Consider the following 26,123-nt stretch of genomic DNA (forward strand, 5'->3'; position numbering starts at 1 on the left):
GCCACTGTTATTATTTTACTTCACCGCTCCGAACCATAACTCCTGCGTGGCATTTAATGCACTCTAAGCAGGCATGGTTCACACATTACACAGCGCTGATTACACAGTGCTGTCCTGCCTCCAGTTAAAACACAGCTGTCAGCTCCTAGTCCTGGAGGGCTGGAATGTCTCTTCAGCAAGCTAAACCTTTAAACAGCTGCCTACTGGCTTAACTGGACCAATTTAACATCATTTCCTGGCTCTTCAGATGCTGCTGCTTTAAAGAGACCTGAAAAACTTGCAGACACACCAGCTCTCCAGGATCGGGACTGGAGACGTCTGGACAAGAGCACACTGCTAATGCACAACTAAACCTGACTTCTTAACATGCAGCTCATTTCTAGTGCAGTGCTCATCCTTGTTGACTGTCCTTGATTCGAATGGAGATGGTGCCTTACTGCAGATTTCTGTTTAAGGCCGACTGTAAGCATAGGAGGAGGTGGGGGGGGTAAGGATCAGGGGTGGAACTGATTCAAAGAAATGCATTCTTGCAGGCTTGTGAAGGGTTAATGCCTACCGAGTGCCCCCCTGCCGGCCCTTTAATTAAATGGCGTTAAAAGTTTAACTAGCTCAGCTAAAGTAAACACTAGTCTATAACATACAGTCTCCAGATGCCTCTGACTTTTTGCCCCCCCAGCCTTAAAATATTCACAGCAGTCCCCTCCCGCCCCCACTGCCCTGGAAGGCGAGCAGGGCACACATCTGTTCCTCCCAGCTCCCAGTGCCCTTTCCTCCTCAAGGCCTGTAGCACAGCTAGCTCTGTTTGCATTACGGCGCTCAGCAGACATGTCTGAGTCGGCTGGGCTAGTGATGGAAGCACCAGAGCTCTGCGTTTGCCGGAGTTTTGTTTTGACAGCTTCGTCCCTCCGTAATTACACTGCAAACTCCAAAAGGCCTTTCCCTGCAGTGTCCCATACACGCACTGCTAATTCCGATCAGTCATTCCCTGCAGTATCCCATACATGCACTGCTGAATCCAATCGGTCTGTCCCCGCAGTGTCCCATACATGCACTGCTGATTCCGATCAGTCATTCCCTGCAGTGTCCCATACATGCACTGCTGATTCCGATCAGTCATTCCCTGCAGTGTCCCATACATGCACTGCTGATTCCGATCAGTCATTCCCTGCAGTATCCCATACATGCACTGCCGATTCCGATCGGTCCATCCTACATGCACTGCTGAATCCGATCAGTCTGTCCCCGCAGTGTCCCAATACATGCACTATGTATTCCAAAAGGCCTTTCCCTGCAAAGCCCCATACATTACTGCAAGCATCATTTAAAGTTGCACATACCAAAACAAAAGTCATGAATCCATCTTCAATGGATTCAAGCTTGCAGAAAAGAGACATTTCCTTAGATACCCACAGAATAAGAGACAATACTATGAGATTGCTCTTAAGACTACAAACATCCCTCTTGATTTCTATGTACATATGGTACAAGTACAACTGAATACAAATTTGTGTTAACGGTTACTGAAAGGACATCAAATGGATTAAAATGCATAACACATACATGGCAGAACATCACAGGCTTCAGGACAAGTAAACCCCAAGAAACTAGGGCAGGATTTCTGAAAAACAGATTGTACACTGCTCCTCTTAAAAGCATTTTCACATACAATCACATGGCCATCCGGCTCTTTTATTATGAATCAGCCTTTGAAAATAAAAATGGTCTTTAATGAGGGAGGACAGATATAAAGTCACCACTTGGACTGTTCACCCAGAACTTGCTCCCCGCAACAAAGAGAGCAGATTCTACAACCTTGTTTCTCATTACCGCCTCAGCAAAGTCAGTCTGAGCTCACAGTCCATTGGATCCCTGAAAACAACTGCTGGGGTTCATTATATCCAGTTATTTCTTCTGGTTTTGAATTCCAGGCAATGATACATGTATTGAGCAACAAGCTATCAAAGAAAAAGCCAAGGAATGAGAAGTGTCTAGCATAGAGGAATACCACAGACTGAAAATGTCTGGGGAGGCTATATGGAGAGGGCTTTGGCACAAATAGCCCTGATTCTGTAAATAACTCAAAACGAGGATATTACACTGTAATTGTGATTAATTTGCTAAAGAGGAAGGGTGTGGTGTTATTTGAGCTAGAATGGCCTCTTCCCATTGGTAATATTTCTCTTCAGACAGACAACTCAAGCCTGTAGGGGGATCTAGACAGCCTTCACATCTTTCCATTGGACAGGAGAAAAGGCAGATGCAGAGCCAGCTGTCTGATAGCTGTTCCTTTACTGTACAATGCACCTGTTGCTACAACTATTTCCTACAGAAACAGAGACCTTGCCTAAAAGTGATCACAAAATCACTGATCAAGAAAAATTCTCATAAATAAAATACTACGCTTTTCAAATAAAGAGAGCGACATATTTCTGACAGAAGTGAAATACAACAATGCCATCATTCATATACGTACAACCTAAAAGAGAAAAAAAGGCAGTTCGATGGCAAGCTGAAGCATAAATGCAATTGTATCTCTCTAGAAAAGGCTTTAAAAAAAGAAAACAAGTTGTTCCTATCAGAAAAACACAGCAGACCTGCTGTCTGGACACCTCAGTAATCTGAAGAGCGTTTGCAGAACCTTCCTTAAAAGTGTTCTAGATGGACTGAGAAGTGTTAATTACTTACACATATAGCATGAATAAACATTCCTTCAATAACTCAGGAGTCACAGCGTTTTACAGAATTGGGGAACAACAATTCAGCTGCTATCTTTTTGCACACCGTGATTAGTTTGCCTACAATTATCCCCCATTCATTTTAGAATAAAGCTTTGTTTAGTTTCAGTACAAAAAAAACAACAAACAACCCAATTAACTCATGCTTTCCTCAAAAACACTCCTTAAAAGCACTAAGGACACGAATCCCCTTTCACGCCACAGGCTGTCTAGGGTTGATAGCTCCAGTTCGGTGGCGCCAAAACGCTGCTCATTTTAACGTCCTGCAAACTCATCAGCCCGTCCTTAATCTGAAGAAAAGATGCTGCTGAAGACACATCGGAAGGTTTAGCAGAGTGCTGACGCCGTGCTGACGCTGCTACACACAGCTGAGTCACAGAATCGACTTGGAGCTTGGGCACAAAGACTCTGTGAGGTCAGCAAATCAGATGCCACGCTTTTCAAACGAATTTATGCCTACTGGGGGACATCAGACCTTTTTTCTTTTTCCTTCAATTCTGCAGACAGAAAAATACGGTTTGATTGCTGCCCCTTTAAAAAAAAAATGAGGACGCTGTGGGATGGGATACTGAAGGATTCAGCCACATGCTCCAGACGATCCATGGCAGAATGTGTTTGAAGGCGGATCTTTCACATGGGAAACCCAAAGAAACAGTTTTATGGTTATTAAAAGGTCTGAAATCGCCCCCTGGTTATTTTCTGTCGTAAAGGCGCTTGTATTAGACTCCCCAGTCGTTTTAAAGATCTTCTCCGGCGATGACTCCTGGAGAAGCAGACATGCGGAGGAGCCCACCTGCAGAGCCACTCATCATGTGACAGGCTGAGAGCTCCACAGCGCCTGGCAGGAGAGTCTGTGCCCATAGGAGGAGAGGCACGTTGCTCGCTGATGTCACTGCGAACCTGCCGGCAGCCTCTAAGCCACCGCAGCCACTCACACAGACAGGCTCATCCCATCCCTTCTCCCAGGGGTGCTCAAGCCTCTGCTCTCAGCATGCACCTTCACCGGCTGAGCCACAGGGTTGCCTGACCTACCCTCCTCCACCAAAGAGGAGTGTTAAAATCCTGCCCTGTCCCCTCATGTCAACAGAACTCAATGACAAAAGAAAAAAAATCGGGGAACCTTCTCTGCACCCCCTGCCTCACCCCCACCCCTCCTATCCCCAAACACCCCCTCACATACAGATGCACTCGCTCAAAGCAATTAATTTAAATGGCAACAATTAGACAAAGGGCACATGACAATCTAAAAGCAATCAGAGTCTAATGATGTGTAATAAACTCAGCCAGGCTCTTCTTGTGCTGGATGCAGCCAATTATCGTGGCACTGGAGAAAGGCACCCAGACACGACGGAATCGGCCCCAGTCCCCTGCCTCCTGCCCCCCCAGCTTCAAGGTTAAAGCCGATTCCTGGTCTTGCGAGACTGAATCCCTATCAACAGCAAGATCTCCAAGCGCTGCTAGGACACCACTCACTGACTGGGCTTGTATTTTCTTCCCCTACACTTTCTTAAACATACGCTCGCCTCCGCGTTGCGCCACGTCTTTACACAGCAGTTTTCAGAGAGCACGATTCCCCTGAAAGACCCCGCAGAGTAGAGCATGGGAACTCTGCCTTCCCCTGTAAGGACAAAGTTTCCAGGCGAGCTACGGCAGTCAGAACAGCAGTCTCAAGCCTCTGAAAGAGTGATGGATTTTGTCCTCCAAGAAATAACCTTCCTTCCCCCTTCCTTGAGTTACCCTGTCCCATCTGTGGTTTACAGGGCTAGACAGCAACAAAGCTTGCAACACACCTCCTCCAAGCAAACAGAATGCATCACAAACCCATTGTCACATATAGTATTCCAGAAAGTCCTGGAACTCAGGCAACTGGTTGCAAAAGACCTGCAGGCTCAGCAGTGACCTGTCCTCATTTTTACGGCAGTTTGGCTTCCAGACTGAAACTTGACCCGACTTCATGCAATACAAAGAAACAAGGGTGCAGATACAGGCAGGCGAGTCAGCGTTCGAGCCCAGCCCCAGCTGGCCCCAGGGATGATCCCCCTCCGGAGTGCAGGTAATCCAGGCTCCCGAACACCTGCGCTCCAAGCTCCGAGCTAATGAAGAGGTAAAGGAGAGGCAGTCTGATCCCGGCTCCGTGAGAGAGACCTCCCGAGGGGCTGGCAGACAACCCCACCCCCACCCCCCTACCCCCCCGTCGGCAACCGCACACCTGCAGGCCCGGCACCCGGCTGTATGACAGCACGCCCCTGCACCTGCCCGAGCGGCCACCGGTACAGGCACGGCTTCCCCAGCAGCCTTCAGGCGCCGGCGACGGCCACACGCCAACCCGGACGCCAGATGAGGACCGGCTCAGGGAAAAAGGGGATTCCTCTGGCCCCCGATCAGCTCACAGGTGGACGGAACACACACAGCCAACTCGCCGATCCCACCCACGGGAAATGATTCTGCAGGCAGACAGACTGCTATTAGAGGGTGGGTCTGTGGAAGGAGATGAGCTGTCCCCGAACGGGTTAACGCAGAGTGGAGACGGGACTGGGGGCCGGACCTGGCGGCGGCCTGTGGGTTAAACACGGCGGGAGGCAGAGAGGGCGAACGCGGCCACAGGTAGTCCCCCTCTCCCCTCGGCCACGGCGTCCTTTCCCCAGCTTTATCACCTTGCTTTACCTAAAGAGGAACCGAGGCCAGCTGGTTTCTGACATGAAGAGAAAAGGTGGCTAATGAATCTCTCTGCCCCCCCCCACCCCCACCCCCACCAGTTCCTCCCCTCCTTCTCTCCACTCCCTTTACAATTCATGTTTTTCTTAAACTGACTTCCACTAGCCCTCCTATCCCAACAGCCCCCTCGGGAACGCTAAGCGGTTAGACATTACGGCTGCCTTTCATCCACCTGTCAGTTCGAGGCTTTTACATCCCTGCTATTGTCCCCGGCACTGGAGGCATAAGAGCTCAGGGAAATCGGGCAGGGGGTGGCAGGCCTTCTTAATAAATTTATTGTCTTGCAGAACCCCCCCCACCACCACCACCACCACCATCCCCATCTCCAGGGCCCAATTACCGCCCTCCCTGTAGAGGTAAATTATGGAATCATCCCTCTACAGTGCAGCGCTGCACAGGAGAGAAAAAAAAAACACAACAATCGCAGAAAAGTTCCACAAGGCTGTGCTAAGCACTCAGAAAACAAGCAGAACCAAATACAGGGCCGAAGCTTGGGGACTGCAAGCGCAGGACGTCTTCATTTTCACTCTCCGACACCTTCCTCTTCTCTTTGGGAGACGGGTTCTCAACATCACATCGTTCCCACAGTCCTGAGGCTCAATTCCTCGGCGCGCAAGCTTGGCACGGCTTGGGAAAACGTGCAAGCAGACACACACTTCGCGATTTCTGCCTGGCAGACTGCTTGCGCTGGATCTGTTCAGAGCAGAGCCCCGGGAGAGAGAGGGCGAGGGGGCCGCAGGTGGGAAACTTGGGAATCTACCGAAGAAGAAAGGAATCCATCCCCTTTGCCTTGTGTTTTCTCATCGGAACGGAGCCCCACGTAGCTCCGGAGAGCGGCCGGTTAGCAGGGATGGGAAAGGCAGCCGGATGCAGTGCGAGAGGAGGGAAGAGGTGTTTGTGCTGAGTCGGGAGACTGGGGGGGACGGGGGGTCTGGGAGGCAAGACTGGAGACAAACCTGCCAGTCAGCTCCGCTAATTGAGAAAAGGCGACAGAGTGAGCGAGACACCAGGAGGGAGGGAAGCATGGGGGGAGTGCGAAACAGAAGGGAGGAGGGAGGAGGGAGGAGGGACGGAGTCAGATGGGCTAAGAGCGAGAGGGGTGGAGGACATCGCCGAGCAGACGGACGAGTGGGGAAGCCAGCGGACAGACAGAGGAAAGAGCACCAGGAGAGGAGAGATGGAGGAGAGGAGGCCGAGGGGAGATTGAGAGAGAGGCCAGGGGGGCGAGGGCAGGCAGGAGTGGGGGGGGGTTGGCTGGCATGGCCCTCGGCACTGGCAGAGCTCCAGCTGCTCACTTTGGATTGAGGCCAACTGGCAGCTGGCATGCTGGGGCTTGGGTGCAGGATTTCTCCTTCTTTCCTGATTTTTATTTAACTGTGGGGGGGGGGGGTTGGGAGATTTGCAGGGGTAAGGGGGTGGGGACCGACCTCCAACCGGCGAGGGTCCATATGGACCTGACCAGCAGCCTGTGGCGACACGGCGGAGCTCCGCTCTGCAGCCGCAGGGGAGGCTGAGAGCGAGATGGCGGGGGTGTGTGTGTGTGTGTGTGGGGTGGAGGGGGGCGTTCGCCAGCGGGCTGCCTCTTAACTCCTTGCACGCTCTCCTGCGCGCTCTCCCTTTCTCCTCCTCTCTCACCGCGCGCACCACAACAATCGCCGCTGTCGGCCGCGCCAGCCGACACAAGACACGCCGGCCGCGGCCCCTCTCGTCTCCAGGCGCTTTCCGCCGCCGCCAGGCTGCGACATCAAAGGTGAGCCTGGGCGTCGCCAGCTCCCCCTGCCACCCGGTGGGGAGGGGGGTCGAAGAGGTGGAGGCCCTGTGGGAAGAAATCTTCTTCAACGCCGGAGGAAAAACGAAAGCTTTTACTACGGGGGGCTCTGGCTGGAGCGAGACGAAGATGTTCCTGACCCTGGGGCCACGGGGCCACGTTCTGCCTGCGGTTGTCTGCCTGATCATCCAGACAAAGCAAGGACAACTCAACTTGCAAAGGGGGCAGGGGGCAATTCAGAGGGTCCAGACCTCCGGAATTCTGCTGGAAGTAAAAGTAGCAGTTCTGCGCTATTTGGAATCAAGGACAGCCTTTAGTTTTCCATTTCAGTGCACAAGCTGTTAAAATCAAGAGCAGAACTGGATCGTTAAATCCGAGACGTAAGTAACAAGACTGCGCCGACAGAGACTGAGTCTGATGAGCTCCAGCGGGTCCTGGAATGGTGTGTGTACAGATCTCCAAGGATCCGAATGAAAAGGGGACACCTGCAAGCGTGGGATTTGTGTGTATGTTCACCTCCGTTATTGTCACTGCGGCGTGCATATCCTTCTCCGAGAGTATCCTTGCATGAGCTAGTGGAAACGACGCTCACTGCAGAAGCCAGAACTGTGTATGTTCTTTCTTTCACAAAGCCTCTCTATGAGTAGCTATACTCAGATCATCGTTATATAGAACAGGAAACAGGTGTCCTATTCACTGGTGACATGGGTATCTGAATCTCTTACACACGGGGCAGAAGGAGACAGAAAGAGACAAAGAACGAAGCAGGCTGCAGACATAGGCAGAAAGAGCCACGTTCTCAGCTTTCCAAGACTGTCACAGAAACAATGAAAGTCCCATTTTAGAAAATAGGAATGGAATGGTAAGATCAGGTCACAGGAGAAAAATTTGGACAAAAACAAAACAGTATTTCATGTATTTATCTCTTCATGCCTGCTGACATGTCTGATGACAAAAAGGACTGGGATCATGACTGTTTACCACAGTACCCAGGAAAGATCTGTGCCCCAGCTCGGTTCACCCCCTGGGAGTTATGATAATCTTTAATGGTGGTAAAGAATTCTGTATTTTTATAGGAAGGGTTATCGTTGAGGTTTAAATAAACACCTGTGTGTGCATAACTTAAAGGTTACATATTAATAATATTAATGCAGTTTTTTTTTGCCACGGGATTTGCTTATTTGAATATAAGCAATATTCCAAACACTGTATTTTTCCTGTGCCATGAACAGTCTGTACATCACAGAAAACACAACACTAGAGTACTAGAGTGATCCTATCTCTAACTTTCCAGACTGCTGCTTTCAGCCTCGGTCACAAGGAGTCCCAGTGCTTTCAGGTTGTATAGGAATCTTCACCACATGGTGGAAAATGACGGTAATCATCAGAAATTAAACACGAAACGGGCCCAGCTGTATCATTGAGTGTCCAAAATCCAAGTCCGATCCAAGAGTGGGGACGAAGACCTCTCATCAGACAGTAGAAACCACTGTAAAACTTGCATCAAAAAACCGACAGACAGATAAAACAGAACAAGACAAATGTGACGAGACAAGATAACCCCTTCAGACTAGGCCAGAGCCTCTGACCACTAACGGCTGACAGCTCGCCCTGACGTGACTCAACCCTGCGTGCCAGCAAAGTCATTTCTAGAGACAGAAAGCGCGGTTACAACATTTCTATTTGAGGTTGCGAGGTCATCAAGTTGTCAGATAACACTTGAGGCTTTATCTTTCAAACGAGAAGCGTGTGTTTTGACAACAAAAAAAAGGGTGACCAAAACTCCCCCCAAAAAACAATCGCTGCGATGGGGCGGTGTGGTGTGACTGCTAACAGATTCATTCTCCAGATCTGGAAGCGCCTCTCCGCCACAAGAGCGCGGTGGTTTTGGGGGCGGCGCGTGGCTCCGCAGATGTCTGGGGGACAGCAGGGGCTGGGGCGCCGTCTCCGCCCCAGCGGCGCTGTCAGTTGGCTGGGCAGGAAGCGAGCCGTTGGCGGGCGGTTTACCCAGCGTGGGTCACGTGCCCTGCGGGGCATGGTGGGGGGGGGTGGGGGGACACCTGCGGCGGGGGCAAAGCTAGCGCGTCTTTACCTGGAAGCGCCGACTCAAAACCACCTGAGACCCCAACGGCGCAGGCCACGGCTGCCAACGGCTGCCAGCAGGGGGCGGCGCGGAGCCGGTACCCACAACCTATTGGCAACAGGGCTACGGCTAGGTTTGGCAGCCAGTGGCTTGGACACATTGCCTTCCATGGCCAGCCGCGTCTATAGAGCTGGTGGCGAGGGGCAGCTCTCTGATGATCAACTCTACTGGGTTCAGGGAGTATGGCAGGCCTTGCAAAGGAAAAGCGTTTATTCCACGCTGAAAGGAAGAGAAAAGAGACACAACGTTTCGGCTGTGGAGCCTTCTTCAGGTGTCAAACGTCTCGTACGGGAAAACCTATTAAGCGGCACCATGACCAGGAAAATCAATGCTGAAGACAGAAGACAGACAAGGGCCGGCCCTACGAGCCACGAGCTAGCAGCCTATCCTTTCTGCTGTACGCCTGCTTGTTTTCACAACACATCTTTTGGGGAAGGAGAAGTGTGCTGGAAATGGTTAGTTCTACTTTATTTTGCTCAGCAAAACGAACCACCCGATGATGGTAAGCACTTACAATAAAAGGCCAGCTATAAGCAGTGGGATTTACAACGGTTTTGCAAAAAAAAAAGCAAAAATCTGGTTTCATAAAGGAAGCCAATAAATACAGAATTCCAGATGGCGGGACTCTGTTAACAGCACTCTCCCTGCCGCGAGCTGGCACATAAAGGGTTATTCTGAGACGCAGCGAGCTGCCGTCTGGCCGGGGAGAGGAAAAGGGCTCTCCTGCGATCAGGCCCGTCCGTTTCTCAAGAGTGGATCCCAGCATTTGGGGAAGGAAAAGGACGAATTCCAAAAAATCCCAGCAGAGAGCGAGAAAGGGAGATGGGGAGGGCAGGAGGGGAGAGGGGCGTGTGGGCAATGACTGGAGCATCGCCTACAATTAAAATCAGGATCACTCCTCCAGAGAACCCCACCACCCCATCCCTGTTCTCCCCAAGACCACTGCCCACAGGCTCTCTGGCCCAGGGGGCCTCTGTCTTAGCTCCTCTCCCCGGCCTTCAGCTCCCTTCTGTGTCACAGCCAGAATGTAGGTCAGGAAAAGCCCAACGCTACCAGTGGGACACTGCTGTAGCCTGAAGTGGGTGATTTGGGTAATTGCATTGCCCATTCTCATAACATGCTTTTTATGCAAAACAGAAAACAATATGCAATTATCCTTAAGGACGAATTGCTGCATGTCATCAGAAAACGGGCCTGATTCAATCATGCATTTAGAAGGCTATATGCAATTAAGCCATAATAAAGATAATTATTTTCACTGCTCTCACAATAATCATCACCGCCATTATCAGCATCTTTATCACGGCCGTTATTATTATTGTTATTACTGTTATTTTAAGGACGTGTTTACGACGCAGTTAAAACTGGCGCGCCACGTGCCTGCGTTTTTCCTAAAACCGGCCCTGCTTGGAAAATCACGGCACATGTTCAGAGCAAGAGGAAGGAAACAAAGCCCTTCCCAAAACCCGCCTCCGATACCCAGGAAGGAAAGGCGAAAACGCAAGCTCGTAGAGTAGCCGCGGGACGAGCCGACACCAATCCAGAACCGGCTCGCGGGTCTTCTAGGCAGGCGGATCCTTAAGCTGTGATCGGCGGCAGTTTCCCTCGCCTCGTCCAACTCCTCTCCTGTCTCTCTCTCTCTCCACTACAACTGCGCTCACACTTGCTGCATCCTCTAAATAATCCCTGCCACTTCTTCCGCGCTCAGTTCTACCACATCTCTCTCCCTCTCCCGGCTCTGCTCTCTATTATTATTCTGTTGAGCTCCCTCCCTCCCTCCCTCCCTCTCTCACAGCAGATTTGTTCAGTCATTGAGTTACAGTAGAGCTGGGTGCCAACAGCAAAGCCCCACTGTGCGGCCTGCCAACAACAATTACTGTTTTCTCTGGCAGCTGCCAACAACTAGGAGGACAGAGGCTACTTAACTCCCACTGTGCCGCAGCACAGTCACACTTCAGCGCCGAGCAGGGGAGGCCCCGGCCCTGACCGCTGCCCACACGAGCACCATCTCCTCACCGGGCTTCAGCGGACACTGGGGGGCTCCGGCCCCCGCGAGCCGGCACAGCCCGGCGCGCGCCCCCCCCCCCCCGACGCCAGGCCCTGGAGAAACGGGGGCGCCAGCTGGGACAGGGGTGCACGGGGACAGAGCGAGCGCCGGCGGACGGAAAAAAAAAAAACGAGAGAGGAGGTGAAACGCAAAAGGCCGGGGTCCGGAACGCAACGCTGGCGGGACAGATCTCGCGCGCCTGGAGAGGCACTGCGGACCTCCACCCCCTCCACGCCCAGCGAGGCCCACCGCGACGCCGATGGACCGGAATAAAGCCGGAAAACAGAGACGCCAAAGAAAAAGAAAAAAAAGAACCCTATGACACAGAGGGGGAAAAAAAGCATTGCGTTTCATGAATATGAAATCTCAATTTGGGATTACCTTAAGACAAACTAATTAAACAGACTTTAGGAGCGCTTAAGGGAAACATCAGGAATCAGATGTTATGCAAGAGCCTGTATTTACTGAAGACTCTGCAAAAGCTTAAGCCAACGGCGGCGGTGCTGACAGACTAGACGCCTTTAGGCGACATTGCCCCCAAATAAAACCAGATTTCCTCAATCCTCCGTCTGCTTACACAGCGCTCCACACTTGGAACAGATGACCAGGCTGCACCAGTTGCGCCGAGAGCAGTTCGGTCTTCAAATCAGCCGCAGCCCAGATGAGTCAAGTCTGGTTCACAATTGCTTAGTCCGCCTTAGCGCAAAGGGCTTTCTTCTCGTCAAAAAAAAAAGGACGACGGGAGGGGGAGACTGTGCGCCCCACTACAGTGAAACAAGCAACCACGACTCAACTTGAAAGCCACCGCTTTCTGAAGATAAAAGCTTCCCCTTGGCAAGACTGCTATAAAAACCAGAAATCCAAACCCCTTGTTGTTCCAGTTTGCTCCTGCGCCGGCTCACTCTTGCAGAGCTGCGCGGTGTTAAATCCGGGCCTGAACTCAAGAGCCCCGCCTGCAACCTCTGAAACAGCAGGGTTTTTGTTTTGAAAAGAAACATCTCTTCCACAACGCTGTCTGAAGAGCTCCACCCTGTCCCTTAATAAAGAACAGGTGACAGACAGAGCGGGCGGCACCGCCACTAAAACACTTGTTAAACACGCAGAACCCACCCCACACCGGGCAGGAGATGAGAAGGCCCACGGGGGGCGCTGAGCTTACCTTCATGCGAATGGGGGAACCAGATCTGAGAGGCGCTGGAGTGGGGACCCCCTCGGAAGGAGGGCTCGGAGGGGGAGGAGGGTGGTCCCGAGGGGTGGGGCGGGTGCGAGGGGGGCGACCCCAGACTGCTAGCCAGGAAGGTCCCCATGAAGGATGCAGAGGAGTTGCCCATCAATCCGCTGCCTGGATCCGGGGAGAGAGAGAGAGAGAGGGACAAGACAGTTAGACCTGCTCACACACTTTTCTGTGCTACACATGAACAGCCGCCAAGATGTCCGAGATGGGAGCCCTCCCACCTCCAGCGGTTTGTGGTTTTACTGTACTGGCTGGCAGGTGCTGCGCAGAAAGCTCAGAGGAGAAACTGCTGCAGCAGTGCAGGACCGGGGGCCCCCTTAGTATTTACCTGTAACCATGTGGCAACGAGAGGACTGCTGGAGATTGGAACGTGCCCTGTCCCTGCGCCGCGACTGGACGGCCCGGCTCCCCGCTGCAGGACAGGGTCCACGCCTCAGACGAAAACTTGTCAAAACTCTGCCGCCCAGGAGCTAAACTGCAGGGCTTGTCACCAAGGACTGCAATGCGAAAAAGCAACACTAACCCTAGAAGCAGGCCCGCCTCTGTCACTCAGTTTCAAACCGCGCGCTAGAAAGAGGAAGCTGCTCAAAGACAGAGACAACGACCTGAAAGCCCCAGGTCTTGTGGCAGACGTCTGTGTAGGAATCCCCTGATGGGTGTGAGTGGGGAGGGTTCCTGGGTGAGTATGCGTAGGACCGGCCGCAGTGGAATCAGGCAGCCTCAGCGACAGGAAGTGCTACATCATCATCACACCAAAACCGCCACCAACAGCCATTACAACAGCTCTCGATTTCAGACGCCCTGCAAACTGAAAGATGCTATTGTTGTTGCAGTGTGACATTCGTGCATTTACCTCCCCACTGGGGAGGGTGTTCTTTGTTAGTAAGCTCGATGGACAATGTCTCCAAAATACATTTCTCAGACACTGAGCTTCCCATGTGGAAGGCTCATTCATTTAAAATGAAACGCAGAAAACACATCAAGAAGACTGTGTGTTGTACAGTAAGTGCCAGGAAGAGGACAAGGCCTCGCTGTGTGCCGAGTGATGCGATCACCTGGGACTGCAGTTTAGTTTAAGTGTCTTCTCTTAACATTAAGTGTCATGATGTAAAGTGAAGTCATGCCTTTCCCACCCCACACCTGACTGCTTACTGTGGATGTGTAGGTTTGGCTCCAATTGTGCATGCATGCTGATTAACTTGACTCCCTGGGATTTTAATTCGGGCAGGGTCTCCCCCAAGATTGATGCAAACAGGCAATCGGCTTGCCCCGTCTGCTCCGTCTCTGTCAGAGCTACAGGCCCTCTCACGGATTCCTCATGTGGTTGTCCCTCTTCGCACTGTCCAGTACACAGACCCTCGAACCCTGGCTATCCGGGTGGAGTGCAGCGGCCAGAGCTAGCACCGCCTCCTCCCCCCCCCGCACACAGACGCACACAACTCCCGTCTGTCCCTCTGGGCGTCCCGGCAGCTCGGCGCAGCTCAAACACCTGCCTGCGGCACGCTCCTGGGTGGCTCTGCAGGAGGCAGCCACAGCACCTGGCTGCACATTTCGACTGCTGTTCCTGCTCACAGCGGCAGGGCAGGCCCCCGAGCCCCCGACACGAGCTCAGCGCTGCCGGAGCGGCGCAGCGCACCACGGCTGGCCCAACGCGCCTGCACGGGCCGGCTTTCTGTCTTCGTCCACAAACAGGGTTGTGCCAGCGGAATCCGTTCTCTTTAATATGCTGTGCTCCCAGTAAAGGAGACACAGCTGGCTGGTGCCAGGTCTGACTCCCTCCGCAAAGTGCATCCTCATTATTTGACTGCCATCGTTACCAAGATCAAAAACAGCAACGGTTTATGCTAAGATTGTGCTAGCATACACGGGCCAAATGTAAAAAAAAAAAAGAGACGAATCTCATTCCCAAATGAGCGCTGCGTGTTTCTGAGACCATGGCAGTCTGGCTTTACACTTTGTGTGGAAGGGGAGAGCAGGCTCCCTGTCAGAGCTAGTGAGTGCCGTGCTGCTCTCTGCCGAGGAGCTACACAGCGGCACACAGGGGGTTAACAGTGGCAGGAATGCTCCTTGGCTGTCAGAGCTCCAGGTGGCTCCACTGTCAGATCTCCTTGCACCGTATTCCCCTAATTGCACAGCAGACACCTTTCAACTCCGGAGAGAGGGAGACTTGGCAATTATGGGGCTGAGTGCTGGTCCCCCCCCCCATCGCCCCCCATCGCCCCCCATCGCCACTTTGAGAGCCTGCTGTGCAGCCAGGCCTGCCACTGCAAGAGGAGAGGAGAGGTGAGGCTGTCTCTTCTCACTCCTGACTCGCGCCCTGACTGGGGGGGGCGGGGGTCTCGCTGGTCGGGAGGCGTCTCTTCCAACAGATTCCGCGAGGGACCCCACAAACGTAAGAGAAGGCCATCTTAAAAACAGACCCAGGCAGCTGTCTTCGTCTTTGGACGGGGGTCTCGAACCCCCCCTCCTTGAGGGCCTAGTCACGTGTCTCCCGGTGTTTGACCTACGACCTCCCTGTTACATAGCGAGCCTAATTATTCAACTGCATAGCTGTAACAGCGCACGCCCAGCCAGACCGGAAGGCTTTTTTTATTGGTAACTGTAGCTTCAAGGAAGTGAATGTCCTGAGTTAACCAACTGTAAGGAAAAATCCTACAGATGTCAAAGAAAACAATAAGACTGATTGTCTAACTGACTACCCAGGTAGCAAAAAAACAAAACAGAAACCACCAGCGCCTCTCTAGAGCTGAGCCTGAGACCCCTGCTTAAACAGGTAAAACTGTCCAGACCTGAGACGCGTCCTGTAAAACCACTGCACTGAGGCACTTGTAAAGGAGAGTTCTGAAAAATGAGATTAAACTTGGTTACTAAAGTACCAAAAGAGCCCAACGGGAAGAATGGCCTCCTCGTGTGTGCAGTTCTTCGTATGTGGTGTAGGATAAGTGAAGAGGGGTGTCTGAAGTTTTACTCATTTCTAATACAATGCCAGTATCTTAGCTGTAGATGTTTGCACAAAAAAATAACATGATCAGCACTCTCAAGGCTGCAGCACAGCTGCCATTCGCAAGCTGCAGCCGACGAGCCAAAGCCCTCTTCTGATATTGCCGGCTGCGGCAGGCTGTGCACAGGTTTGACTGCATGGCTTTTCGGCGCAGGTCCTTTCCTTCACCTGCGGCCGGAACAGACCGGTCGGAGGCTTGTCTGGTGCTGCTGATGGCCGGATCATAAATCAGTCTCGAAGGCGCAACACTAGGGCGATCCCGTTCATTAGACGAGAATAATAGCGTTAATTAAAGTGACAGGAGGCTCAGTAACACCTGGTTTCAGGTGCGAGGAGAAACAGAAGAACCGGCGCCGGGGAGCGCAATGTTGACGCTGGTGCTGCACCACGCTGGCAACAAAAACTGCCCAAAATATTCCCACAGAGCGCCTCGTACATTTTAGGTACTTCACATCACTTACGAACACAGCTCACAAAGAGCTAGAAATCCCCCAGAATCCCTCAGATCAGGATATACTGTTGTGTTTTTCCATTCTAGATAAAATCGCTTTTTTAAGGGGAAGGTACTAAAAATCACAAGTTCACAAGACCGGAGCACTTTTGCAGACAAAAGAAACGAACACTGGTGCGCTCCTGGCTGACTGAACAAAAATACACGCTGAGGTAGGTCTTGAGAAATATGGGAATATGTGAGGAATGGGGCAGGAAGTAGCTCCATGGAAATCAAGGTCTTATCTTGGTGGAGCCCACAGTGAAGGGTATTGCCCTTGGTCTTCTTGAAGGGCTGTTTGAGAGTCAAGCTGCTGAAGCCCGACTCCTGCTACATTCAAGAAACAGATGGATGAGCCACTGACTACCTCCTGGGCCAGATAAGCAAAGCAGCCCCCTCTTGTCTGCAAGCGTTCTAGAGACAGGAGTCACACCAGCGGGAGGCGTCCTGGGCTATCAGGTGTCTGCGAGTGGCATGTGGGCCTGCCTCACAAACTGCCCTCACTGTGCCCCTGCGGGAGAACCGGCAGGACCCCTGCAACCCCAGCGCGGGGGATGAGCTGTTGAGGGAGACAGGGTGTGACAGCAGAGTGACAGGAGAGGTGACCGGAGGAGAAGAGACCGGAGGACAGGAGAGGTGACCGGAGGAGAGGAGAGGAGACCGGAGGAGAGGAGAGGAGACTGGAGGAGAGGAGAGGTGACCGGAGGACAGGAGAGGTGACTGGAGGAGAGGAGAGGTGACCGGAGGAGAAGAGACCGGAGGACAGGAGAGGTGACCGGAGGAGAGGAGAGGAGACCGGAGTAGAGGAGAGGAGACTGGAGGAGAGGAGAGGTGACCGGAGGAGAGGAGACCGGAGGACAGGAGAGGTGACCGGAGGAGAGGAGAGGTGACCGGAGGAGAGGAGAGGAGACTGGAGGAGAGGAGAGGTGACTTGAGGAGAGGAGAGGTGACCGGAGGACAGGAGAGGTGACTGGAGGAGAGGAGAGGAGACCGGAGGACAGGAGAGGTGACCAGAGGAGAGGTGAGGTGACCGGAGGAGAGGAGAGGAGACTGGAGGAGAAGAGAGGTGACTGGAGGAGAGGAGACCGGAGGACAGGAGAAAAGACTGGAGGAGAGGGGACTGGAGGAGAGGAGAGGTGACCGGAGGAGAGGAGAGGAGACCGGAGGACAGGAGAGGTGACCGGAGGAGAGGAGAGGAGACCGGAGGACAGGAGAAAAGACTGGAGGAGAGGGGACTGGAGGAGAGGAGAGGAGACCGGAGGAGAGGAGAGGAGACCGGAGGACAGGAGAAAAGACTGGAGGAGAGGAGACCGGAGGACAGGAGAGGAGACTGGAGGAGAGGAGAGGAGACCGATGGAGAGGTGGGAGCAAAAGGGAACCGAAAACCCTCCAACATGTCATTCGAAGCTCGGCTGTTCTCAGGCGGTTCGTCATTTTTCCCAGCCGCCGAAAAGAACAGCCAGAACGAGACCAATAGACCAATAACAATTACAAACACTGTCAGATACAGATACATCAGCCTCAGCAGACACGTAACTAAAGGACCAAACAAAGACTGATGTGTCCAACTCAGTCGGTGCCCCCCACCCAACTAAGAGATAGTCTCCTCAGACCCCCACCCCACCCCAGAACACCTCGGAATGGGGCAGATTAGTTACAGCAGACAGCGGTACAGAGCACCTGTATGCCCTCTGAAATTAGTCCCCTAATCCTCATCCATTATTGACGGCCACCCTGAAGTGAGCGCGGGGCTCCTTTAAACCACACATCACAGCTGCAAAAAAAAACAAACAAGAAAAGCACCTCGGGCAGAGAGACGGCGGCGGGAGGAGTGAGGTGATCGCGCTAAGGGCCAGCACCGGAGGGGTCTCTCCGGCCGGCCCGCCCGGTGACTCGCCTCGCTCGCGGAAGCAGGGGGCGTGCTCCGACTCGAGGGCTCCGCGCGCGGAAACATCAGGTGCAAGACATGGCCTCGAGTCTAATCCAGGACAGGCTCCTCATTCCTGACGCCTGCGAGCTCACCTCAGGGTACTGACGCACGCCGGAATCTTACATAAACAAGTGCAAATTACAAGCGCGCACTCGAGCGCCTCGCCACAGACTCGTGCTGTGGGTTTGCTTAACTCAAGCGATCGGGGCTGCGCAGAATGAATACAATAATATTTGATCGCAACAACGCTAGCACGGCAAACCACACTGAGTCAACAAAACCCACTCCCTGCCACCCTGCAGCCCGGCACTCTACCCACTGAGCGAGGCAAAAGCTAACTGCCTTCTGCACTGCAGCCGGGCGCTCTTGCACACCGAGAAGTCACACTCACGCTCTCTTTCACAGAATGCTTTGAAACTGCGCAAAACCAACCATGATGTAACCCTGGGGGAAAGGGTTATTTATAGTTCCTGTTGAGCCCCAGTTGGTATTTATTCATTCAGTAATGGCAGTCCTTTTTAAGTAATAAACTTTAATTACTGCAATTGCAAAGTACAGGAAAAAAGGCACAAAATTACCAGTTAACTGAGTCACATTTCATTTTGTAAGAACAAAGAGCTGATGCTTTTCTTGTCCTAAAACACTACAATCGCATGAAACAACAAAATTACAGGTTGAAGGCGGCTGCTGTTTCTGTCTGTGTGAGGATATTCCCATCCCTGGATCAAAGAGCAGACAGACAGGGATTCCAGGCAGCCTATCCCCTATCCCTCTCTCCTCCGGGCATCCCGGCAAACGGGGAACAAGCACAGCCGCAGGCAACTCTACAGCATGGGCACCGTCTCCACCTGGGATTGTGTCCATCATACCCACGGTATTCCTCTCCGCAAAAAAAAACATTTTTGGGAGAATCTGGCTTTTTGGGCGAGTTGTTTCTTGTTGTTGCTGCTTTGCTGAATCCCTGCCTGTGAGCCACAGGAAAAGGCGGGGCTGAAACATGTGACCGGAGGGCGCTGGGAGCACGTGGACGAGGAGACCGGCCCAGTTTTCTGGTTCTGGTGCTGGGTGCTAAAGGACAGAAGAGCCTGCTTAAAGCCAGGGCTCACGCTGGCTGACCGAAGCGGAGTTTGTTTACTCCGTCGGGTTATCAACGGGGCGCAGATCGTGCACTTCTGCGAAAGCTTAGGCCAAATCGGGTCCTGTGCATGCTAGTCTGTATGATCCCTGACAGTAAGGCTGATTAATCCAATTAAAGAGTTAAAACAGGGTGACTGTAACAGACCCTCCCTCCCGCCCCGACTCTGCCCAGCCAAATGCAAAACCTAGAAGAGGGTGCAGGGATTGTGTGGGGGTGCGACACCCCTTCTCAGAGGCTGCACCTTGGCACCAGGTCTTATACCTGCCAGGCTCATGGGTGTGGAACTGCCTTTTTCTGCCAAGGCCTTACCAAGTCTTGCACAACTCTTCTCCACAAGCCAACCAGCCCACCCCCGAACCCCCCCTCCGGCTACCACCACCCACTGTTTCTCCACGCTCTCTGGTAAGTCCAGTCAGCAGCGCGCTGACCACGTTTAACCACTGTGCAAACCAGGAGGCGATTTGGAAACCAATTATAAAGCAATCTGCCTGCACGCAGAAAAATTCCGAAGGAGGAATGGAGCTGCACCAGGGAGAGGTCCAAGCCTGATACCAAACATCTGCAAAGGGGAAAGGCCCAAGCTCTCGAAGGTGTGTCTGTTCCTCTGCAGCGAGCACAGTTGCATGTACTTTGCTTTGAACAAGGACCTCTCTGAGGTCTAGCAAGCTGCATGTTATGTCCCATCTGGTTTAGATGATTCATTATCCGTGTAGAAGTATGCTTTAAAACAGTTCTGTTGTGAAAGCCCAAAGAGCAGACAGAGTGCAGCATGACACAAATAAAATGTATCCGTATGATAAAAAAAAATGGTACTAGAAAAGAGGAATGTAACTTATTTTCTGAGTTCGGTGCACATAAACACAGTATTTCCACTAATTGTTTAGACACATGCAACACAGAAAAAAGCAAACCAAAGCCACTGACTGCTTTAGCTAAAACAAATTGAGGCTCAAACTAGATTGTAACACAAAGGTATATACTGGCAAAAATGTAATTGCTTTTTTATCACCACGGGAGCTGTAAGATGTTTAGCAGTATGGGCAGAGGTGCCCAGAAAGTGACAAGCCAGTCTCCAGAAGGCCATGAAGCCACAGCTACAAAGTCAAAGAGGCAGGACTGGGCGACAGACTAGCAGGGCTCTGAGTCAGACCCTCAGACAGAACTGGGCCGCCTGGTTCCGAGCTGACCCAACCACAGAGCTGGGAGAGAAGAGGAACACCCAGGCTGTGTGGGGATCCTGTGCTGCCTTTGCTGGTCCGAAGACACACCTGCACCACAGCACGACGAAACTCCCGCCAGCCTAGGAGACCTGGGGAGTCCTCCGCAACACGAGAGAGCACAGAGCACGACAGATTAAATCATTCGGAGAAAAGAAACGAATCCGAAATTGGATACGCTTCACCGGGCCTCGTGGAATCAAAAAGAAAATAAATGGCAATGATAGCCACTGTGATTAGCATCATTCTCACCTATCAAAGCTCTCAACAGCCGCAAAGTTTCGTTTCATTCATTGAACTTGAGGAGGAAAAAAAAAAAAGGAAGCAATTCCAGATGTAGAAACTGTTCCGATTTTTGAAGTGGTTCAAATTAAGAGGCGCTCTGTTTGGCTGCCTTCAGAACCGATTTTTTCACCCGTCTGTTCAAACACACTCGGGGAGCCCGCGCGCACCAGCCAAGAGCTGCATCAGCCCTGCGAAGAACTCCCGTTTCCCTGCTGCAGCTTCCCAGACCGGCGTGAGACGTGACAGACACTCGAGCTGAAGCAGTTTCGGCCACTTACCCCAGAGAAACATAGTGTTTCAAAATGACTTGTATCCTTGTATTAGAGCAACGGCAAAGAGGGTTCGGAGCTCAGCGAAAGCTGCTCAGCACCTTTGGAACACTCCCCTCAGCGCAGCCCGACTGCGTTCAGGATATTTTAAGGTTGAGTAACTCACTGCCTGGTTCCGTACAACAGAAAAGAAGAAAAAAAATTCGAAGGGGGGATTTCCTTAAAGTCTAAGTCATCTTGAAAACATTAGAGTTACAAGTAGCCAAATTCCTGTTGGTTTGGAAATAACTGCTGCAGGAGGAATTTTTTCTAACCTTTTTTTTTTTTTGGGGGGGGGGGAGAGAAAGAGAATAAAAATCTTTGGACCCCACAGATTTTTTTTTCTTCTTTTCCTTGGGAAGCCCAGCTGCCAAGAAAGTTTTCCCTTTTCTTCCCTTTTTTGATCAGAAGCAGGAGAGGAGCTGTCCTGGAGGGGGTCCAGTGGCGGAGGGGGCGGGGGGGCGGGGGAAGTGAGGTCAGTACCACCGCGCAGCGCCTGGCTGCCCACGCCCAGGGCCCTCGGCCTACTGGATGTTTGAGCACTGAGTCGGGTGGATGTGGTCAGAGCCGGTTTCCATTCCCTCTTCAACACCCGGAGCGGGGAGCCAAGATCCTACTATCCGGGGCAGGCACGGGGCAGGGCACCCAGAAACAGGTGGACGTCTCCGGGCCCTCGGGACGACCTGGCTGCCGAGGCGCTGGCCTCGACGATCAAGAGCAGCGAGGGCCCAGAGGGAAGGAGGGCAGGGGGACGCGCCGCTCCCGTGGGTCGAGGGGGATCGCGCAGCCCAGAGCTCCGGCCTGGACACTCCCGACGGGCCGGGGCGGAGGAGGAGCAGACAGGAGCTCAGGGGCGCACGGACACTCAGAGGTGTCCCGGGTTCGAGCCGCCAGCGCTGAGGGGAGACGGCGGCCGCAGAGACGCCCCGCCGGGGGGCGTGGGAGCTGTGGAGCTGCTGGGAGACCCAGGTGGACGGGCCCCAGGCTCCCTGGCCTGGCTGTCAAGTGCAGGAGGAGAAAAACGCACCGAGATCGGGGCCGCTAACGTCCGGGTGGAAATGCAGTCACAGACGGAGAGGCGGTTAAGAAACGTTCCATGCGCGCACAGCTGCACGCCTCCCACATCTGGCCAGAGGCTGAGCTGGTGTTTACCTCGACTCCCCCCCCCCCCAGCCCCCCGCCTCCCCTGGCCGGCCTTCCTGGCAGGCAGAAACCCAACAGCTCGGCAAAGATTACTCAGCACAACGCCTAGCCACCTTTCCGATCCAGCTCACGCGCGAGCGGGCGTGTGTGTGGCGCTTCACGAACCGAGAGCACGCTCAGCTGGCTTCCCAGACTTCCCTCCGCTTCCTGAAGTCAAGGTGGGACTCCAGACCCGAGGCAAGTGGATTCGCTGAAACTCCCTTTGCTGCTGTTTCTTACTGACTCATTCCTCTTGCTGCTGGCTGTGTGCAGGACCAGTAACCATACACCATTAGGAGGGGCAACAGCATTTTTATTATTAATGCAGCATATAAATATTGCAGGATAAAATAAAATATTGCAAGTACTGCAACAAAAGAAAACGACAATAGAAAATGTATTGCAGGATACACTATTAGAATAATTTCTATATAATCTACGTATCACACTGAATACCAGATAAAATTTTAATTTTGCTGCAGGATATTAATGTCGACATGTCTCTGTGGAGACTGGGAGCTACAAATGTAGTCTTGTTTCTTTGTTCCTGGTTGCAGAACAGAGGGGCTTATTAACAAAGCTTTTAAAATGGTATATTAACACTCAATGTAGTAGCGCTGTTTGGAGCAAAATTACTGTAGGTCTAGTCTTTGGGAGTTGCGAGAGGCAAGATGGATGACAGAATGTGAGATACAGGCAAGTCAGCGCCCTAAATGCTATTATTGCAAACCTCTGATGCCTGTTCAGATTCCAGAACGGAGAAAAAAAAACAACAAATTGGCACCAAATACCCAAATCACCCCACCAATTTTATTCAGATCAGCAAAGGGAAAGAACATGATCATTAAGGGAGCCTTGGGGAGATGTGAAAGTGGGGGGCGGGCAGTGATGATGACTTAAGATGTAAGCAATTTAAGTGATACATTATTTAATAACTGAAGTCAGCAGCGAGCAGTCAAAGTATAAAAACAACAGTAAAAAGTTAAGGGGTGGTTAATGAATCCAGCCGAAGCTGGTTAGGAGAGAGCGCTCAGTCTGTTAAACCCCACTCCCCTGTCTGCAGAGCGCCCACTGACATTGCTAGGCAGCAATGACAATGATAAGGACATTGCCTCATTTGTTCAACAGCAATAAAAATGCATCAAGCATGAAAGCAACTTGCTAGAAAAACAGCCTCAGCAAGCAAACCTTAACGATGAAAAATAGCCCCTTTCCCATATTGGGGAATTAAGATGTCACCAGATTTTTGACAGGCACCCAATCAATGCGCTGTGCTGGTCCCTCACACTCCCTTCGCCTTCACACTGCAGCGTAATTTCATAACGCCAGCGTCGCCGAGCTTTAACACCCCTCTTCCGCCGCCCTGCTGTCCGGCCACCTTGCACACCCATGCAAAGCAGAAACAGCGCTGTGAAATCCCAATTCGAGCAGCACGCATCCGGACCCCGAGCTGGCACGTTGGTGCTGGAGGGACACGGGCCCGGACCACCACACTGCGCCATCACACAATATGCGATACGAACCCGAGCTCACCTGGAGTTCAGGACCCTCAGCTGCACAGCCAATCGTCCAGAAAATGATGGACCACGAGCCCAGCTTTCTCACTATAGATGCAATTCTGTCGGCTTTGCATTCTCGAAAACAACAGAATGCACCGACGTAAGATCCAATTCCACCGGTATAGTAAATACTCAGCACAGACAGGACTCTGAAAGTAATTCAATCTTTCCATTCACACTACACTGCATTGCCAAGGTGCTAGAGCTGGGTAACTTATTAAGTTGGTGCTGAGAAAACCCTGCCATTAACTGATAAGGCTACAGCCTCTGAGCAGAAGAATGTCTCTTTCTCTATTGCGTCTAGACAGACTCCCCCTCACTCGCTCTGTACCAGCGTCCTTGCAATGCCAACCAACATAGCTTTCAGGAGCTGGTACTTCACAGCAGCCCCAGCAAAATAAGCCCGGGAGCACGCCGAAAAACAAATTCACGGCAAGCCAGTCAAGGTGCTTTACAGTGTCTTGAAGATAAAGCTCGGATAAATAGTCAAGCTCTGGGTCTTTCTGCTGCAGACTGGAGTGGGGGAGTCTTGAGTCATGACTGTCCTTGGAGATGTGAATACCACAACAGGGTGTGAGTGGAGGCTGCATAACAACAGGAAGAGGCCAGACAAATGAATTATTATCCCATTTTCTTCTTTCAACACCCACACACGGACCAAGGCTCCAGGGTTACAGAAGGCCTCCGCTCTCACCAGCAACGGTTTCACACTGGAGGATCAGTCCAATTATTCTGAGCTAATGCAGGCCTGTCCAGCTAAACCAGTCTCACACTTGTAAAACTGCTTTCTCACGGACAAGCCCGGCAAAGTGCAAACTGCAAACTGCTGGCTCAGAACTCACATTTCACTGTAGCATAAAATACGAATGCATTGCTTTGGTTTTTCCCCATTAGACACTGTTTTTAAATATTTGGATGGATACAGCACAAATATAAACAGCGCTCTGCAAATAAGGCTAGGTCTTTCCATAACATGACTTAATACAGAACTCTCCCACAAGAGAGATCTTCATTTTCCTTTTCACCTTACCTTAGCTTTTACGTGCCTTTCTGCAAAGGTATTACTCTGTGTTTGCACTGATTATATCTCACATTAATGCTGATTTTAACCTGCTAGATAAAAGAAAGAAAGATACCAACATGCTCAGCAAGCTGCATTTCAGCTAATTAAATGCTGCCAGCATGAATCCATCTGTAGAGATGGAACAATTAAATTTTGAGAGGAACATTTATTTCCATGCTAACAGGCAAGGTGTTGCATCATGCTTTTTAATATCTAAACTGGTCGTTTAGCTCGTAGCGCGCACTGAATTTTAATCGGCTCTTGGTTCTGCACCAGCAGACGCAAGAAAAAAAAGTTTTAAAGCGATCCCCTCGAGTTATTTCAGGACGGAAACGTGAGAATTCAGGAGTCCCCCCCGAGTGAGCAACCTAACTCGCTGTTTTTGCATTTATTCCCCCTTTTTATTTCCCGTTAACCTGCAAACATGCAGCGTAAGGTAAGTGGAGCGCCGGCCTACGGGGTCTTTCTGCCCCTCGCTCACTACAGACCCCATGCTCGTGGTCACGGCTCATCCTGCGCTTGTGCCCGACCAATCCCACCCCCGGCCGGGTGCCAGGAGTGCACCGGGCAGCCATCAGGGCGAGCATGTCCCACACACACCAGATCCGAGCCCAGTGCCAGCGCCAGCCCGGTCACATGAGTTTGTTTTCCTTCTCATTAGATTTTCCATTGGCACGAAAAAAGCAGTAAATCATATCTGTCTCCCACTGGGCTCGTGTCGTCACATTGATATGGAAAATTATTTTTAAAGCAGCCTTAGCCATAAATGTTATTTTTCTTTTTTTTTTTACTATAATCCTTTTTTTTTTTTTGTGGTGAGCATTTCTTCCCAGCCTTGTCAACCCACACACAGTGCTGGCTACTTCCTCTGGGCCAGGGTGAGTGACAAGCGCCAGATCTTCACTCCAAGGGCCTGTTTTCAGATCCAGTCACCTAGAGTCCATGTTCAGAGATTTTACTCTTGCTTAACACCTTTAATGCTGGGTAAAAAGCAGTGACATTCTTTTGTCAGACATTATCCCTGTACCTCTTAGCTCGACTGTCACTGAAACATCCGCATGTTACTCCACTTATGCAATTTGCCTATTGGATAACCTGTCCATAGGGCATATCCCATCATACAGCAGAGTCTCCTGCGAGTTACACAACAGCTTGCAAAATCCTAAGTAAGAAATCCTTTCCTATAGAAGTCCTTTCCAACTCTCCCCCTTCCAGCCCGAAGACAAATTCAAAACAGCAGAATGTTTTCAACACGGACTGAATGCAGGCTGAGATGTTGTAACACAGAGGGCTGCAGGCTGGTTTATC

At 51.8% G+C, this 26,123-nt stretch overlaps 1 protein-coding gene across 7 annotated transcripts in view; it reads right to left on the reverse strand.

The window, feature by feature from the left end:
* Positions 1-26,123, reverse strand: part of bahcc1b (BAH domain and coiled-coil containing 1b) — a 116,232-nt gene that overhangs the window by 39,833 nt on the left and 50,276 nt on the right. For 5 of the 7 annotated variants that reach the window (XM_088599851.1, XM_088599852.1, XM_088599853.1 and 2 more), the window contains one exon: positions 12,568-12,750. In XM_088599851.1, the coding sequence (XP_088455977.1) occupies positions 12,568-12,750 (183 nt within the window). Of the gene's footprint in view, positions 1-12,567; positions 12,751-12,970; positions 13,918-20,981; positions 22,791-26,123 lie in introns of those variants that run through there. The other 2 variants (XM_088599854.1, XM_088599855.1) reach the window with 2 other exon arrangements.

Source organism: Lepisosteus platostomus, chromosome 11 (genome assembly GCF_059453375.1).
Source record: "Lepisosteus platostomus isolate fLepPlt1 chromosome 11, fLepPlt1.hap1, whole genome shotgun sequence".
In the NCBI taxonomy this organism is placed as follows: Eukaryota; Metazoa; Chordata; class Actinopteri; order Semionotiformes; family Lepisosteidae; genus Lepisosteus; species Lepisosteus platostomus.